General features: G+C 42.5%; 2 protein-coding genes across 2 annotated transcripts; both read right to left on the bottom strand.

Annotated features, from left to right (window-relative positions):
- Positions 1 to 896: 896 nt before the first annotated feature.
- LOC125242396 (RING finger and transmembrane domain-containing protein 2) lies at positions 897 to 10,845 on the bottom strand. The gene is made up of 7 exons (XM_048151199.1): positions 10,366 to 10,845; positions 9,648 to 9,977; positions 8,447 to 8,529; positions 7,406 to 7,676; positions 5,595 to 5,744; positions 3,192 to 3,257; positions 897 to 2,179 (listed from the first exon to the last, which is right to left on the bottom strand). Exons 1-7 carry the CDS (start codon positions 10,561 to 10,563, stop codon positions 1,946 to 1,948), a joined length of 1,332 nt encoding a protein of 443 aa, XP_048007156.1. The 5' UTR covers positions 10,564 to 10,845; the 3' UTR covers positions 897 to 1,945.
- Positions 10,846 to 11,720: 875 nt separating this feature from the next.
- On the bottom strand, positions 11,721 to 15,838 carry LOC125237999. Its single transcript, XM_048145271.1, has 3 exons — positions 15,262 to 15,838; positions 14,430 to 14,712; positions 11,721 to 12,922 (listed from the first exon to the last, which is right to left on the bottom strand). Exons 1-3 carry the CDS (start codon positions 15,424 to 15,426, stop codon positions 12,129 to 12,131), a joined length of 1,242 nt encoding a protein of 413 aa, XP_048001228.1. The 5' UTR covers positions 15,427 to 15,838; the 3' UTR covers positions 11,721 to 12,128.
- Between the last annotated feature and the right edge of the window lie 513 nt (positions 15,839 to 16,351).

Below are 16,351 nucleotides of genomic sequence, written 5' to 3'. Positions count from 1 at the left end.
TAAGCTAAGCGGATAGATTAACCCACTTATTCATAAACGTTCGCTAAAGTTATTAAGCCGATAAAGTTCGTTTGTCCCTTTCTAACACACCGATACGTCAGAAAGGGACAAATGAACTTTGTCGGCTTGATAACTTTAGTGTACGTTTATGAATAAGGGGGATAGTATACAATATACATTATATACATAACTATTGGCTATCGCAGTTGGTCCACTCTGAACTACGAGTTAGCAGCCAACAATAATTAAGATATAGCTTGGAATATTCTTTACAGGAGTACCTAACGGAGTTTACAGAACAATTTGTACAAACCCGTGGTAGAAATGTACCCCACATTAGTTGCTTGTGCCAAAAGATTACAGAAGATAACATTACTTTCAGTTCCTTGCAATGAAGTTTAGCAATTGAGAACTAAATTCTTCTGTAATATTTGGTTATCTGTGCTACGGCAGTAGATGCCACTACTGTATATACAACATGGATAGTAAGAAAATATAACTTTAAACACTATCTATTACACTGACCACTGTAATATCACGATAGCGCTAAGGCCGGTTCAGGACGCGGCGAACCTGGCGCTTTGCATTCAGCCACAAACATATCTTACATAATATACACGTAATAGTACATTACATCAGAGGCCGCGAAAATGAGGATTTCCGGCCAAGTGGGTATATACGGCCGAGCGAGCGTGCGAGCGAGGCCGGATAGGGATACGAGGCCGGGAATCCGTTTTCACGCCGAGGCATGTATAGTTACTTTGCAGGCCTAGGCCTAAAAAATAATATGAAATCCCTTTACAGTCCTCTCGAGTTGTTGCGCCCAAAAAGCGATACTTCCCAGCCCATTTTAAGGAACGTAAAGACAATATTTCATTGCATGTTTGAGAAAATATACTTAAATACAACTATACACGAGTAAACAAGGATAGAAGATAGTCTATGTAAAATTATCACAAAATTAGGTTATTGAAGCAGTAGGCCTAGCACATGATGGCTGCGAGAGTATGTCGCCGCGAGATAGATGACACGTCTTTTTCTAACTGTATTAATGACATAAGGACGGGTAGTCTATCTCGCGGCGACATACTCTCGAGGCAATCATGTGCTAACCCTGCAGAATACATAGAATATCGAACTGACACCAAAGGGGTTCTAAGAGACAATATTTATATGACATTCTTGCTTGTGTATGTATAATGGACGCCCATTGAACACGGATATAGTCAACATTTAGGCCAACACTTTGCCGGTGTGACGAACATAGGTCTTTATAAGTAGGCTCTGAATTTTAATGTACAGATGTAGTGCGAAAAGGGTTTCCTTCGTATTTTCCCGGATATTTTCGTATTTGTCATGCTAGTTCAGTCAATGTCAGTACATGAGACTAACTGAAATAGCATGACATTTCGTACGTTTCCGTAACAATACGAAGGCAAATCTTTTCGTGCTACATCTGTCATAAACGGGTCCATGTTCTGGTTTAAATGCGAATGGTTTAAGAGCGATTATAATACATAATAATATAAATTGCTATATTAAACCTTATTAGGTACTCTTATTAGGGTTATTTTAAGAGGCAGACTTTAATAATGTTCTCTCGGTACTGTCACACCGGCTTGGCATTCCGCTTAATTAACCAAAGCTTAAACTAAAACAAGAATCGCGCTAAAGCTCATTTCGAACACCGGAGTGCCTCTACCGTCCATACAATCTGTATTTTACAACGAAGCTAGGCCGAGCCAAGGCACAAGACTGACTTGACTCTTAACATATTCATTGCCATTCAGCTAACCGGGACATCTGCCCTGTCATATTATTATGTAAAACCACGACTGTTGGGTTGTCCGACCTCGGAACGAATTCATAAAATGCCTGATAGTCGGATTTTCGGCACTGAATCTGTTAATAATGCCGAGTCCTAACTCACCACACTAGCAGCACTCTAGTACAGCTGGAAGTCGAAGGTCGTGGAGCCGTTCCGCCACGCGTGGCCGTCCTCGACGGAGGCGCGGCAGAGCGGGCACGTGTGCTCTCTGTCGAACCACTCGGAGATGCAGGGCTCGCAGAAGATGTGCGAGCAGGATAGCCGCACGGGCGTCTTGAAGTCGTCGTGGCAGATCGAGCACGCGTCGCCCGCGGCGAGCACTTGCTCGCTCGTCGGCTTCGTGCCGAAATTCTGTGGATTAATACATAAATATCATATATTGTATGTATTATATGTAATATTTAAAATATTTATTATAAATATCTATTTATGTAAAAGTATGTGTAGTATATGCTGTATAACTATATGTATAGTTATACAGCATATACTACACATACTTTTACATCACAGACCAACCCCTATAGACATCCATTACAAGACGACTCGCGGTCGCCAGCCTTCCTAGTATTTGCACTGATATAAGCGCGGGCGCTCGCCGTGCCCGATCAGTAGCGACCAAGTAACAGACCCGAAAGCAGCGCGTGTTTTTCGCAGTAAAAAAATTGAAAATGGTATTTTGATGTCTTAAAGATGTCCACCTGTAGTGTGAAATGGTGTGGAAAGGTAACAAGAAGCTCAAATTTAAAAACAGACGTCATTACATTCCACATAAAAGTCATATTTATAATTTATTCAGAGCCGGCATAGGTCAACTTACATTGGCCACTTACGCGTCAGTAAAGGGACAGTCCCTTTCATCTGGCGCGACTGCCCGCCGTCCTTGAAACGGCCAATCACAGCGCGCTTAACACATTCCCCGCCCGCTCCTCGCACCCCTGGCACTGGTGAGTCGTATCGCGAACAAAATATACAAGACTGCTACTCTATAGGAGGTTCTCTGTGCTATATGTATATATATAGTTTGCTTTTCTTCTTAGTAAATCACCTTTTTGTTTTCTCTCTGCACCATTTGTATTGAATCTCTGTTTGGCCCTATGGTTGACTGGTAGAGAATGCCTTTTGGCATTAAGTCCGCCATTTGTACATTTTTGTATATTTTGTGCAATAAAGTTTAAATAAATAAATATCATGGACAAATTCCCATTCCCACTATGGAACTACGAACTTTAAGGCGCGACTATGCGGGCCATAACGTAAAACTAACGTTAGTATGTTTACGTATTCATTTTTAGTTGTAATTTATACGACTAGGCATATGGATATGACACGGACGGAACTGGCGAGATATGTTTATATAACTTACCACACTCTGCAGCATGGTCCACGTCGCGTTCTTGAAGAGCCGTATCCTCATGAGTAGCTCGACCAGCTGAAAAAGTAAATATTACACTTGTCTCATATGAAAGGCTTATGATAACATTCTAAGTACAGTCTGTTCTTGAATATTCTATTAGGGAACATACCCAAACTACGTGACACGTTTAGGGGGGGGGGAGGGGGTTCGTCGAAATACTACGCTAGGTCACAGGGGGGGGGAGGGGGGTCTAACTTTTTGTCACGTATCCTGTGGAATATTGTCCCAGCCGTGGTCAGCAGAGGAACGTTTGTATAGGCTGGTGATGATGATGAAGGTGATGGGATGAAAATCATTGTTTAAAGGCCGGAAAAAAAATATGATAAACACGCGTCATTAAACAAATACACTCAGCGTCAAAAAAATCGCACCTCGCCCAAAATTCGTTTCAAGAAAATACAGCTCTAATCTTATTGACTGTAACCTATCAATATTGGTATCATTTTAAAGTACAATGAAAGCCCTTTAAGAAAAAGGTATACAACTTTCTTAAAAACAATAATCGCCAATCTACGGTGGTTAGAAAAAAGGGTAATGATGCGATTTTAATGGGTCTCTAGGTGTGCTACCCTAGACGGGTTTAAAAGGAGGTGTAAAGGTGTCATGTGGATCATTTGCACTCCAAAAGTCACCGTGGACACTACTGAACAATTGCAGAATGAAAAAGCCTTCAGAATACGGGTACAACAACAGAAAAAGCAGCTCAAGTGGTGGCACTGCTCCTAAACGGACTACGGCAGTAGCAAGTTGCTGAACGCCTAAGCATAAGCCGTTTCCGGGTGCAACGAGGCTTGCTGCGGTTCCTGGAGATCTGTGGCTACATCAGGAGGCCTGAATCTGGGAGAAGACGCTGCACCACCGCTAGAGAGGACCGGTACATTTGTATCGGCCTCTTTGCGGAACCGCTTTCGCCGCTGCTGAGCTACAGATACTGCTTAGGACAACTCGAAGAACTGCAGTGAGTGTCTCCACGATCAGAAGAAGATTGCTGGAGAAGAAAATGTTACCCCGAAGAGCTGGCAGGGGCCCCCAATTGACGTTGCAGCAATGGAGGAAAGTTCTGTTCCCCGATGAGACGAGGGGGTTCATTTATACAAACGACGGACGCAAGAGGGTGTACAGGAGTCAAGGAGAGCAGCTTTACTTATATACTATACTTCAGTCTGCACCGAAGAAACAGTCAGAAATGGGAGCGGCTCGTGCATGTTCTGGGGCGGCACTTCCATCGACGGCAAAACGGATCTCGTCTGCGTTTCCCGCACTGGCTGTGGTCGTTTTGAGGGGTCCTTAACTGCTGGCAGTTACATTATGGAGATTTTTGAAGAACATCGCTGAGTTTGTTGGACCTGACTTCCAATTTATGCACGTCAACGCCCGTTGCCAACTTGCCATACTGCCTTGATAGTGCGGGAATCCCTGCATGAGGTCGGAATGCACCTTAATGGAGTGGCCAGCAACGAGTCCCGACCTGGACCCCATCGAGCATCTGGGATGAGTTAAAACGGCTTGTTTGGTCGCGAGATCGTGCTCCAGCCATCCTCGATGAGCTGGAAGCCGCAGTTATTGAGGAGTGGGATAACTTTCTCAAAAACGGATCGTAATGACACTGATTAAAGGTCCATAACTGATTGCCTGGAAGCTACACGAAGGGCCAGAGGGAGAAAACACTAAGTTTTAAGTTTAGTTATATTTATTTCGATATTTGTTCATTTTATTGTCTTTAATTTTTTTTTGTTTTAACCTGTATGCACGTTGACTCCTTTTTCCTGAAAATTTTAACTTTTTGTGAAAAATGTCATGTTTTATGGCATTTTCCAATAGAGCGTTAGATTACCTTTTAAATAAGGCCACATAGTTGACATAGTCATACTTTTCCTTGTATAATATAAGGGCTATAACCGCTTGAACGAAACCGATTGAGAGGTGCGATTTTTTTGACGCTGAGTGTATTAAATTTGACACGAATATCTATTAACAACTTTCTGCAAAAATTGATTTAAAACTTCATTTATAAATACTACGTGAAAACTACAGGGGGAGGGGGGGGGTCTTGGCATATATACGCTTGGTCACGCAGGGGGGGGGAGGGGGTCAAAAAACGGCAAAATATGGTCACGTAGTTTGGGTATGTTCCCTTATCCAGTCTAATTTGTTTACATAGGATGTATTTTAATTGTGGGTCAGTGAGGGCAGCCAGCAGGTCGCGCGCCTGCTACGAGAAAATGGCCTTAGTAGACCTTCCTCTATTTGGAATTGATGAGGACTGGCATAACATTTACTGACATTTAAAATGAGGGAGGATCTTACGAAAAACATTCCATATTGCTCGAAAGCCGGTTTAACAAATCCTACCTTAGCCACCACGTATATGGAGACCAGGAACATGCCGACCATCTTCTCGGAGCCCTCGTACGACTGCATGAGGTAGAACAGCCAGGGCTGGATGGTCAGCAGGCAGCGGTACAGCTGGGACACCGACTCCACGAACAGGTACACTTTACCCTGTCAACAATGTCACTATAATAGTACCTACAATGTGTATTAAGCGCGGAAAGTGAAGGATTACGAACGAGAGGATGTTTCAAGCCCGACGTCGAAGGCGGGGTTTAATAACTCGAGTTTGTAATCCTTCAGCCACCCGTGATATACACAATGTTTTCATCAGTATCACACTCGCGAAGTAGTAACCAAATTTTAAACTTTTATTGAAATACCTACGCTGACAATTCGAACATTCGTCCGCCATCTTGTAATTTTTGACAGGTCGTGGAAGGTATTCACTTTACCACAGTATAATAAAGAGTACTATCGTACAGTATGGCCACTCCCGCTCCCCGCTGAAAGCGCCGCCCACCCCCTCTCGGTTACCTCACGGTTACCGCCTGTCAAAAACGCGAACAGTCGACCTGTCATATCTCACTCATACAAGCATGGTACTCGTTCACCTACACGAGACAGTGTGCTAGGGACGCGCCTCTTTCATTTACAGGAGCGAAAAGAAGCGGGGTCTTTCGGGCCGGCCACGATATTGGTCTAAGATAAAACGACAGTGGTGAGAGACAGCTATTAGTTCGAGCGACAACAGCGATGGGATTTGTCCTATTGGTTCCATTTCTTAACCCTTAAATACATATGTCTAATGTGCAGAAAATAAACATCGCATTAGAGACTTGATGAGTCACAGTCTATGTATAATTGGCATTGACTGATATGTGCTAGTGCCATTTGCCATTTGGCCAGAGTACCTATGCAATAAAGGGATGTTATTTAACACCCTTCAAAAAAGCAATATTTAGGGATTCCATACGGGTACCTATTAAGCTAGGAACATACTACGCGGACGTCCGTCGTAAATCGACCGCGACCGATCAGTGTGCACGGAACAAAACATCCAGCGAGCCAGATTTCGATCGGACGTCCATGCGCTCAAGGCCACGTCCACGTCCGTCGACCGATAGTTTGCACGGTTATGTGTAATTTCATTGTCCAGATTCCCGTCCGCGGTCGATTTACGACGGACGTCCGCGTAGTATGTTCCTAGCTTTAGGTTGTAGATTACCGAATCTAGTCTGCATTGAATGAATGTGAGACATTACCTTAATTTTAAGTCGCAACAACACACTTGCAATTTTGTGTTCATTTTTGTACGACACTACTACTCACAATAACGGCAATTCTGTTATCACACAATTTACAAATGGGCATTTTTTTGTAAGTTATCTGTTAGTGACCTGGGTTCTAACAAATTATCAGTCTTTCGACCGAAGGACGGGGCGTATTACTGAGCCAGAACTCTTTTGTTTTGCTGCAACGCACACAGCACCGCCTACATTTAATTTATGCATCTTATTGTTTCTTTCGTGATATTACTTATTATTGTTTCTTTTTGTTTTCATGAATATTGTGTGTATTGTGGCAAAAAATAAATGGTAACCTATCTAATACTCGATTAAACAAAAACCAATTAGACAAAAGAATTAATAGCACAAGGTATCTTTTTGCAGCAGCATATACAATGACTGCTTTTCTCACTTGTATGAAGAAAAGAAATAGTCACAAACTTTTCTGGCAGTGATTTTGACAGCTTCGCCGGTGAAAATGTAAACCCAAACTTGATGTAAAATTGAAAATGGCCAGATTCATGTTTACCGCAAAAAACTCACCCTTTTCTGAAAAGGCAGCAAGCACGCAGGCATCATAGTGATCAGTATCTTCACATCAACAGTGATAATTTTGACAATGAGGTCAGTCAGCACGACCAGCCATATGAGCTCCCAGACGTCGATGGGCCCGGCGTAGGCGGGGAACATGACCACGTTGGGCAGCAGCTTGCCGTCGCCGAACACGTAGTGGACGACGGCCACGAAGCCCGCCGTCCACGCCAGCTCGAAGCCGAGGCCCAGGACGCTGCGGTTCAGTTGCGCGGCGTGCTCTCTGTCAACATTTTTTCAATTTTATTATTATTTGTGTTCTTAACAATATCTCGAGACCATCATTTGCGAGGGATACCTGGGCCAAAGCCATAGATATAAGCCAACAGCAGAGATATAAGATGTCTTAAGTGTCTTAAGCTTAACTAATAACAGTAAGATTTTTGGTGAGTGCCTTTTTAACCCCCGACGCAAAAACGACGGGGTGTTAAAAGTTTGACGTGTCTGTCTGTGTGTGTGTCTGTCTGTGGCATCGTAGCTTCCGGACGGATGAACCGATTTAGATTGATTTTTTTTTGTTTGAAAGCCGAATTATTCGGTAGTGTTCTTAGCCATGTTTCATGAAAATTGGTCCACTATGTCAGGGATTTTGTCAAAATTTTAATTTTGTGATTATTTCAGATTATACAGGTCAGTTTGTATTTCACCACACACCACACTGAATATGTTATTCTCTTCTTGGTAGAATATCATACATCTTTTGCTATCTTGCACGAGCTCTTAGATTTTTTGATACAGCACAATTGCTAGTTTTCTTATAAATAATAATATTAATAATTGTATTAATTTAATAATTTGGCTGTTGGACTTTTTTTTTGACATAGGAGACAAACAAGCAAAATTCACCTGATGGTAATCAATTATCGTTGCCCATGGTTAGGTACAAGGCGTCAACACACTGTTTAAGTGAGCTGCCAGCATTTAGCATACAGTTATCTCTATGCTTAAAGTGTATGATAGTTTTAGGTTCTATCTAATATCCACAGAACTTACCGTTTAACTACAGTGTTTACATGTGAGAATGTGAAGAAGAGCAGGAAGAAGGCAAAGAGCCCGGCGCGCGCGTCGTACAGGAACTTGATGAACAGAATTAACGGATACAGTGTTTCTACACCTGTGAGAATAAATACAGATACTAAGTAAAATATATTATTATTTATTAATGCACAGACAGCTTAAAGCTGACAGATAGATGCAAAGATTATGGGAAACCCGCTTATCAGCCACAACGTTATACAGCAGGACTTAGACCGTATTGCGCAATGGACTAAAGATTGGCTAATAACTCTCAATGCGGAAAAGTGCACTGTACTCCACATAGGTAAAAACAACTTGATGAACAGAATAAAGTTTGGAGAGAGTTATCAGCGAGATCTTGGTGTCATTATAACTAATAACTTAAAATGGGAAGAACACATCAAAAAGGCCAACTCTATGTTATACATGATTAGAAAAGCCTTTCGTGGACAAGAAGCTCTTTATTAGAATCTACAAGATCTACTAAGACCATTGCTGGAATATGCGTTCCAAATTTGGAATCCATATTTTCGAAAAGATATTAGTCTGAGCAACAAAACTGGTACCATCTCTTCGCAACCAACCTATGAAGACAGTATTACAACGTTATACAGGTTAAAAGAATTGGGTATTACAACCTTGGAGCAACGAAGACAACGCGGCGACTTAATAGAAATACAAATACTCACAGGACACTATAATGTACTTTCAAAGTGACATTTTGACAGACTGAGAGGACATTCCCTATTGACATGGACACAGAGTAGTAGACAGACGTCACTTCTTGTTAACCGCGTAGTGAGAGTGTGGAAAGCTGATGCACCTACAGTGCTTTTAAAAACAGACTAGACAAATATATCAATGTCCTCATGCACTTGTGTTTTGTCCATTCAATAAATATTTATCAATGTCTTCATGCACTTGTGTTTTGTCCATTCAATATATATTTATCGAGTCTTTTTTTAAAAGAGTTCACTGTAGGTGCTCTGATTATGGTGGATTAGTTTACTTAATAGAAAAATAATTTGTTGAAATAAAGATATCTCTGTAATTTTTTTCAATACCTAATTCTAGTCTTGTCATCATCATTACAAAAAGTTTATTAACTGTCTTTTTTGTAACACATTGTTATATACATAATATTAACCATTGTTATAGTATCATATTGAAGGCCTACCTGATGTGTACCATCTTCACTTTGGCTATCATTATCCACATTGTCCTGTATATTATTATTGTTAGACGGGTTGACTGACACATTGATCTCCTGGTGGTCGGTCGCAGGTTCAGGAGGCTCCGGTTCCCCAATGGTCACATTACTCATCCCATGCGTTGGAGACAATGGCAGAGAGCCCAGCACTACCCTCTCGTTCACTATGTACGTCTGGGCATTGGGGCCCAGGTTCACATGTGCTATAGAACTTTGTGGTCTCTGAACGTCTGTTGCTTGGTGTGTCCCAGGAGGGTTCCGAGGAAGCCATGTTGGAAGTGACAGCCTATTGTTACCCTGAAAGTCATATTGCAAAAAGAACAACTTCAAACTGAAGTAGTGTAAATTTGATAGATGTTAAGTTCTAAAAAGTTGTAGACCAACATTCACTAGAAGCCCAAAAAAAGGTCATAGTCTACAACAATACCGATAAAATAATGTTACATTAATTAGATATGTATATGATACACCAAACAATATTATGATTGTGATAATAAGATGTAAGAGCTTAATTAATCAAGCATAAAGGTCTAGTAGTGCACGGTTATTTCAGTGTCTATACATAAATCGCCATTAATTGTAATGTTTACATATCTGAACAGTTAATAAAACATCTATTCTATGACTAATCATTGTTTATTACATCATTATCAATATTCATTGAAATATAAAAGTAATTGTATACCATTCGAGCATGCTGCTCAACGAGTGGTCTAATCTCCCTGAAGACACTGCTGAGGCGGTCCCCGAGGCCCACGTTGTTCCTGTTTGTTGGCGAAGGCCTAGAAATTGAGTCCAATCTGACCAAAACATTATTCCGAGGTGATACCTCGGATGGTGGAACATTTTCAATGTCTACGTTCACTTGGTTCGGTTGAGTCATAGCTGCACATTTGATTGATAATATATAACTGCAAATCTGTTATTTACATGTATTATTATGCGTCAATGCGTGAAAAAAAACTATTTTTTGTAATATTTTGCGAACACTAGCTGATGAATATGACGGCACTTTGACATTTACGAATACGTTCAGGAACTATTCTCATCTTACATATTCTCTTTGCATCTTACTTTAGTGAGAACCAGGGTGATAAAATGGCTAGACATGTTATTACAAGCACAATATTAGTTTTATGTAATATAGAAAAACCATCAACTGCGATCCGAGTCGACCATTTAATGTAACTTGCATAAATATATATTGACAACCGAGATTTTTATTATAATTTCTAAACGGACCATAAAGTGACGTTTCAAGCAAGATGCGTTTTGTTTTGATACCTACGATACCTACTGATTACCGTGTGATTACCTACTGCTTCTCCTTTTACTTCAAACCAAGGGCATTTTAATGAATCACTACGTTTTAGGGTGCGCGCCCACGGGCGACAAAGTTGCTCGGCGACTTTCGTATTTGTATGAAAAGTTGCGTCGCTTCGTGTGCGCACTTTCATATTAGGCCATGGTCGCGACAAAAAAGTCGCTGCCAAAAGTTGCCCGTGTGTGCGCTCTCTTAGGTTGACATGAAGACTCCGCGCACACGGGCGACAAAACTGTTTTGTCTCCGTCGCTCGGTCTATGGGCTAGTATGAAGGTGCGTACACGAGGCGACGCAACTTTTCATACAAATACGAAAGTTGCCGAGCAACTTTGTCGCCCGTGTGCGCGGAGCCGAAGATGTGGAAGTGTGGCTCTTGAAACACAGACATAGTAGATTGTTTCACAAGGGAGCAAAATGACATAATATTTACGGCGACGGCTTACACTGAATCCTGAACGAAGCAAAGGATAATATAATTGAACCCTGAGCGTAGCGAGGGATCTAAAATAGTAGCCGGAGTGAGGGGTTCAAGTGTTAACGCCCAAGGTGTTTTTTTTACTATAGTATCAACCATGTGACACAAACTACTTTTTCAGATCACCACTTCAGAAAGGGTTCTTTTCTTCCCTGCTAGGAGGGAGCAAAGTGGTACTTTTCCTCCATTTGTAACAGACAACATGGGTGTAAATTTGGTGTAAACTATGAAAAGAAACTTCTTTTAAATATTGATAATTTATTTTGTATTTCCTTTAGTTTAAATAATAGTCAATAGACCGCAATGCATTCTAGCCTTTAATACAGTGAGCAATAATATCCTCCTACAACCTACAACACGTAACATCGAAGCACAACGTAGATACTTATAATTACGTAAATTCAGTCTTTAATTAGGCTTTGCACCGCCGGTTAACGAGGCCGGGTGCTAATCCGGCGACCCGGCTTTACTAGATAAATTAAGACGAACCTTTGTCACAACACGTCGCTAGTTGTAATTTGTGCTTCAATTAACTCGACATGAAAAACGATACCCGACTGAATGTTAATTAAAGTAAGAAATATAAATTGCGGTCGATTTGTAGGTATCTCTCTTGTACTCCGCCGGGAACTCGGCACGGCAGCGCGCCTCAATTTTCGGTGTCAGGCTTCAGCGCCAGCACGCCTTGCGCGTGCAGATCCCGCACGGCCTCGAGCAGGCGGCGCTCGGCGCGCGGCTCCCCCAGCGCCACGTCGACGCTGCCGGCGCACAGCAGCAGCGCCCGCAGCGCCGCGCGCGGCCAGTCCGCGCCCAGCGCGCGCCGCACCACCACGCCCGACCCGCCCGCGCCCAGCCGTCTGCACTCTGCCTCCAGCCGCTCGCCGTACTCCTCTATCAGCTCCGATCCCACTTCACGTCGCAGCTCCGGCGTCAAGGAGGAAAGCAGCAGCAACGCTACATCGTCCATCGGTCGACCCAATGACACCATCTGCCAGTCCAGGGCTATACACTCGCATTCACCGTCCCGCTCCCTGAACAGAAGATTGCCGCTCCAGAAGTCTGCATGGGCGAGGGGGGCAGGTTCGGCGGGCCGAAGGAGCGTGCCGAGCAGGGAAGGCGCACGCTCGCTGAGCGCGGAGACGGCGGCGGCCTCCTCGACGCAGTCGGGGCGCGCGCGGAGGAAGGCCTCGAGCTGCGGTAGGCCGCGACGCACGAGGCGGAGGTAGCCGGCCGCGGCGCGTTCACAAGGAAATAAGAAGTCAAAACGGGTGTCAAGCGGGCCCTCGCGCTCGCGCAATGCAAGCGCAAGCGCGTGCAAGCGTGCGGCGGCGTGCAATGCTGCGCGAGCTCGTCTCACGCTCAACCCTTCTGCAAACTGAGCAGCCTCGTAGCCCGCCGACGTGACGTCCTCCAGCACCAACTCGCTGTCGCCGCCAATTTCATCTACCAAACAAATATATGATTACTTTAAAAACTTGGATAGAATTGACTTAGTCAAGTATTCGGGTGAACGGTTGAATAATTCATACTAAGTTCATCATAATATATCATATGTAATAAAAGTTACGTATGCGACATGCGTATGGTTTTGTTTGACTTTCATAACTATGTAAGTACAGCCGGGCAAATCTCGACTGGGGGGCAATTGTAACTAGTCCATTTTTTCTATTATTACATTATGATGTTGAGTTCTACATGTATCCACTGATCACGCCTACCATATATAACCGGTGGACATTCTATTTAATAATGCAAACATTGTAAACATGGAAAAAAATTACCAGTTACATTTGCCCCGCTGTACCTTATAGGTATTCGATAATTACTTAAATTATGTACTTAAATAAAAACAACGAAGAGACAAAAAGGAGTACTAAAAAAATAGGTCATGTGTTCGGGATCGGGACGTTCGGGTACTGAAAGTGGGACGCCGCAGCGACAGCGGGCTGAGAACTGTGACGTGTTAAGTACCTAGTGACTGCTATAGGTAGTGACCTAGTGACGTCACGATGAGCTCACTATTAATTATTAAGAGCTCTAAAACTTGGTAAGAGTTCATGGACTTTTTGTTCCACATTGTTATTAATATTTTACATAATGTAGGTACGCATTACGCAAGCTACCTATCTTCTTGTTAAATTTAATATTTTACACATCAGTGAGGCCTGTAGTAAGCAAATAATTAAATGGTTTATTAATACGACATGAAATTCCTTATTGTAGACGATACGAATGCTAAGTGGCTTCATTTACGGTTTATAATGAAGGATCGATTTAGAAGGGATATTGGAGAGCGTCAAAAATATGTCGTGTCAATACAAATTTCACAGTGTAAACTAACCTTGAGTACGGTACAAAAATAGTCTCAAGTCTAGACATAAAGGAATTCAGCGTTACTAATGTGACTAAAAACCTCATATACCTACTCAGACTCGATATCGAGTGTTTCATTTGTTCATGAACTAAAGCAAAAAAATGTAAGTCCATAGTCCATGTATCTAAGTAGGTACTAAAACTAGTCGACAGTCCAATATGGATATTACGTTAGATATCTCAAATCGATAGAAACGTGTTTATCGCAGGTAAAGCAGTATAAAGGTCCGTTTTCGTTTGGAAAGTCACTTACGACCTTACGGTCATAAATATTAACTTTCAGTTACTCGGCCAGTTTATTTAGACCCGTGTTGAACTGCACCACCATTATGACAATACTGTTGAATGTGTTATGCAAGCGAAGAGGTACATACATACTAACGCTTTTTATCTCAGAACATAATATAATACTATAATATAATCTGCACTTTTTATACCTGCTTCTGCTTCTAATTCAAAGCGCGGCACGCTTCTACGAACTCCCTTCAAGCGGAATGACGCTACGATATGACACTTGTGTGCCGGCCTCTGTAATCATAATGTACTTTATGTTTATGTATATGAAAACCACACTAACCTGGTAATCTAGCCTTCATACATTTAGGTATCGGCAAGCCCATGCCAGGTCCCAGGGCTTCTTCAGCCAGCTTATTCAGCGCCGGCGCGAGTTCCGTGTAGAAAAGAATCTCGCGTGTGTCAAACTGCGCTTCGGCCACGAAGAGGCGGCCGAAGGGGTCCCGCGGAGGCAGCTTGACCACCAGCGGCAGGGAGCAGCGTTCGCCGCCGCTCTCGTAGCAGATAGTGACGGCCAGCACGCGGGACAGCGCCCCGGCGACACCCGCGCGGGACTCCACGTGAACCTGAGAGCAGGTAATTCAGGTACTATAGTACAGATTAGATACCAAATAATCCTCATTGCAGAACCAGTGTGAGTCTGATCTACACAAAGATTTAATTTATACATATTTACCGGTGCTCAGTGTATGACAGAAACACCTGACACATTATTATTCATCTTGAACTGATGACCACCGCCGGTGAGCATCTCAGCAGCAGCAGATAGATAAGTAGGTACTTTGTGTATCTCTAGGCTTCCACACTCGAATAAACAGATGATAGGTATCTTAGAATTGATTAATTGATAAGAGCGTCGTCTTTGATACAATTAGGCAAACTTAGATACTTTTAAAAACTCAAGATAGTATAGATAGATAGATAGGTCAAGATAATATACTAGAGTCTAATAGATATGTCAAGATAATATACTAGAGTACCTTAGCTGAAAGTAATTATTTATTACTGAGACACAGTAGTAATAGTAACATTAGTACATAACAGTATTTTATTAATTTTAATCTATTCTGAACGATGTAATTGAATGAAAACTTATTAATGAAAGGTTTGATTACCTCGTTGGCGTGGTTGACCCCAGCAGCGGCGAGCAGCTCGCGCGCCCACTCCTCGGTGAGCGCGGCGTCCTGCTCGGCCTCCGGGCCGCCCTCGCAGTCCGAGCCCTCGCTGTCGCTGCTCGGCGCCTCCGACACCGCCACGCTATCCCCGCCCCCCGCCAGCATCTTAACTCCCGCCCACCTAACACTCAAAACATCACTTGCGTATTTTTTTAATGATTTTTGTGGATCAGTTTTCTCAGCGGAGGCCTGGTAGTGTGTGCGGCGCGGCTCACGGGTGCGGCGAGGACGCGCATGCGCGTTTCGCCTCCAAGACTATATGCCACAACTACATCCATTATTTCACTCAATTCTATACTTTATTCTCCTAAGATAACGTTTATAAGTGAATATTATTTCCAGTGCATGTATTGAAGTTTTCCTTAATTCAACAGCGCATCTCCCTCAATTATTCATTGGTCTCCCATGACGTGTCGCCGCTCAATCGCGCCATGAAGGTATCTGGGTTGCCTCGGGATTTTTTTCCATTTGTAAATGCACCTGGAGACACACCTATGATTGCACGTTACGTGGGAACAGTGGGATGCTGATATAGGTCATACAAATGATTTTGCTTGGCTCAAAATAAAAGTTGAACTTATTCTTCTACGTTCACATAACATGTATAAATATTTGCTCATATTTTAATTACACATTGTATATTATATGCGTAAATAGAACATACATACATAGTATATGTACATAGCATAGGTAGTCGTATGGTTTCATAGGTAAGTAAGATAAAGGTATGCAACTATGTATATAAAAGTAACTATGTATGGTGGATTAGAGATCTAAAAACCGCAACGGACAGAGCCATAAAACTATACACAATCGTGAATAAATAATTGAATATTTTTTAAGTCACTTATTCGAAAAAGCATTATTTTCTCCCTGCTCGCAGGGATCAAAGTTACTCTTGTAAGTGATCAAAGATAATTTTGATTTCATCTTGGATGTAAACTCACTTTGGGCTACTCACTGTGCTCAGAATTCAGTTTCTTGATCGGAACATTTGTTTGCCACCATCCGTGTAAGAAAAAAATCAGCG

Source organism: Leguminivora glycinivorella, chromosome 2, assembly GCF_023078275.1.
Source record: "Leguminivora glycinivorella isolate SPB_JAAS2020 chromosome 2, LegGlyc_1.1, whole genome shotgun sequence".
Taxonomy (NCBI): domain Eukaryota; kingdom Metazoa; phylum Arthropoda; class Insecta; order Lepidoptera; family Tortricidae; genus Leguminivora; species Leguminivora glycinivorella.
Note: the sequence above shows the minus strand (reverse complement) of the source record. Positions and strands in the feature narration are given on the sequence as shown.

Excerpts from the sequence above, each read along its gene's own strand:
- LOC125242396 (XM_048151199.1), bottom strand. The coding sequence starts at position 10,563 with ATGACTCAACCGAACCAAGTGAACGTAGACATTGAAAATGTTCCACCA. Across the intron at positions 5,745-7,405 it reads TGCTGCCTTTTCAGAAAAGG|GGTAAAGTGTACCTGTTCGT; the intron begins GTGAGTTTTTTG and ends CATTGTTGACAG. Across the intron at positions 2,180-3,191 it reads GGACCATGCTGCAGAGTGTG|AATTTCGGCACGAAGCCGAC; the intron begins GTAAGTTATATA and ends ATTAATCCACAG.
- LOC125237999 (XM_048145271.1), bottom strand. The coding sequence starts at position 15,426 with ATGCTGGCGGGGGGCGGGGATAGCGTGGCGGTGTCGGAGGCGCCGAGC. Across the intron at positions 14,713-15,261 it reads GGGTCAACCACGCCAACGAG|GTTCACGTGGAGTCCCGCGC; the intron begins GTAATCAAACCT and ends ACCTGCTCTCAG. Across the intron at positions 12,923-14,429 it reads TATGAAGGCTAGATTACCAG|ATGAAATTGGCGGCGACAGC; the intron begins GTTAGTGTGGTT and ends TTTGTTTGGTAG.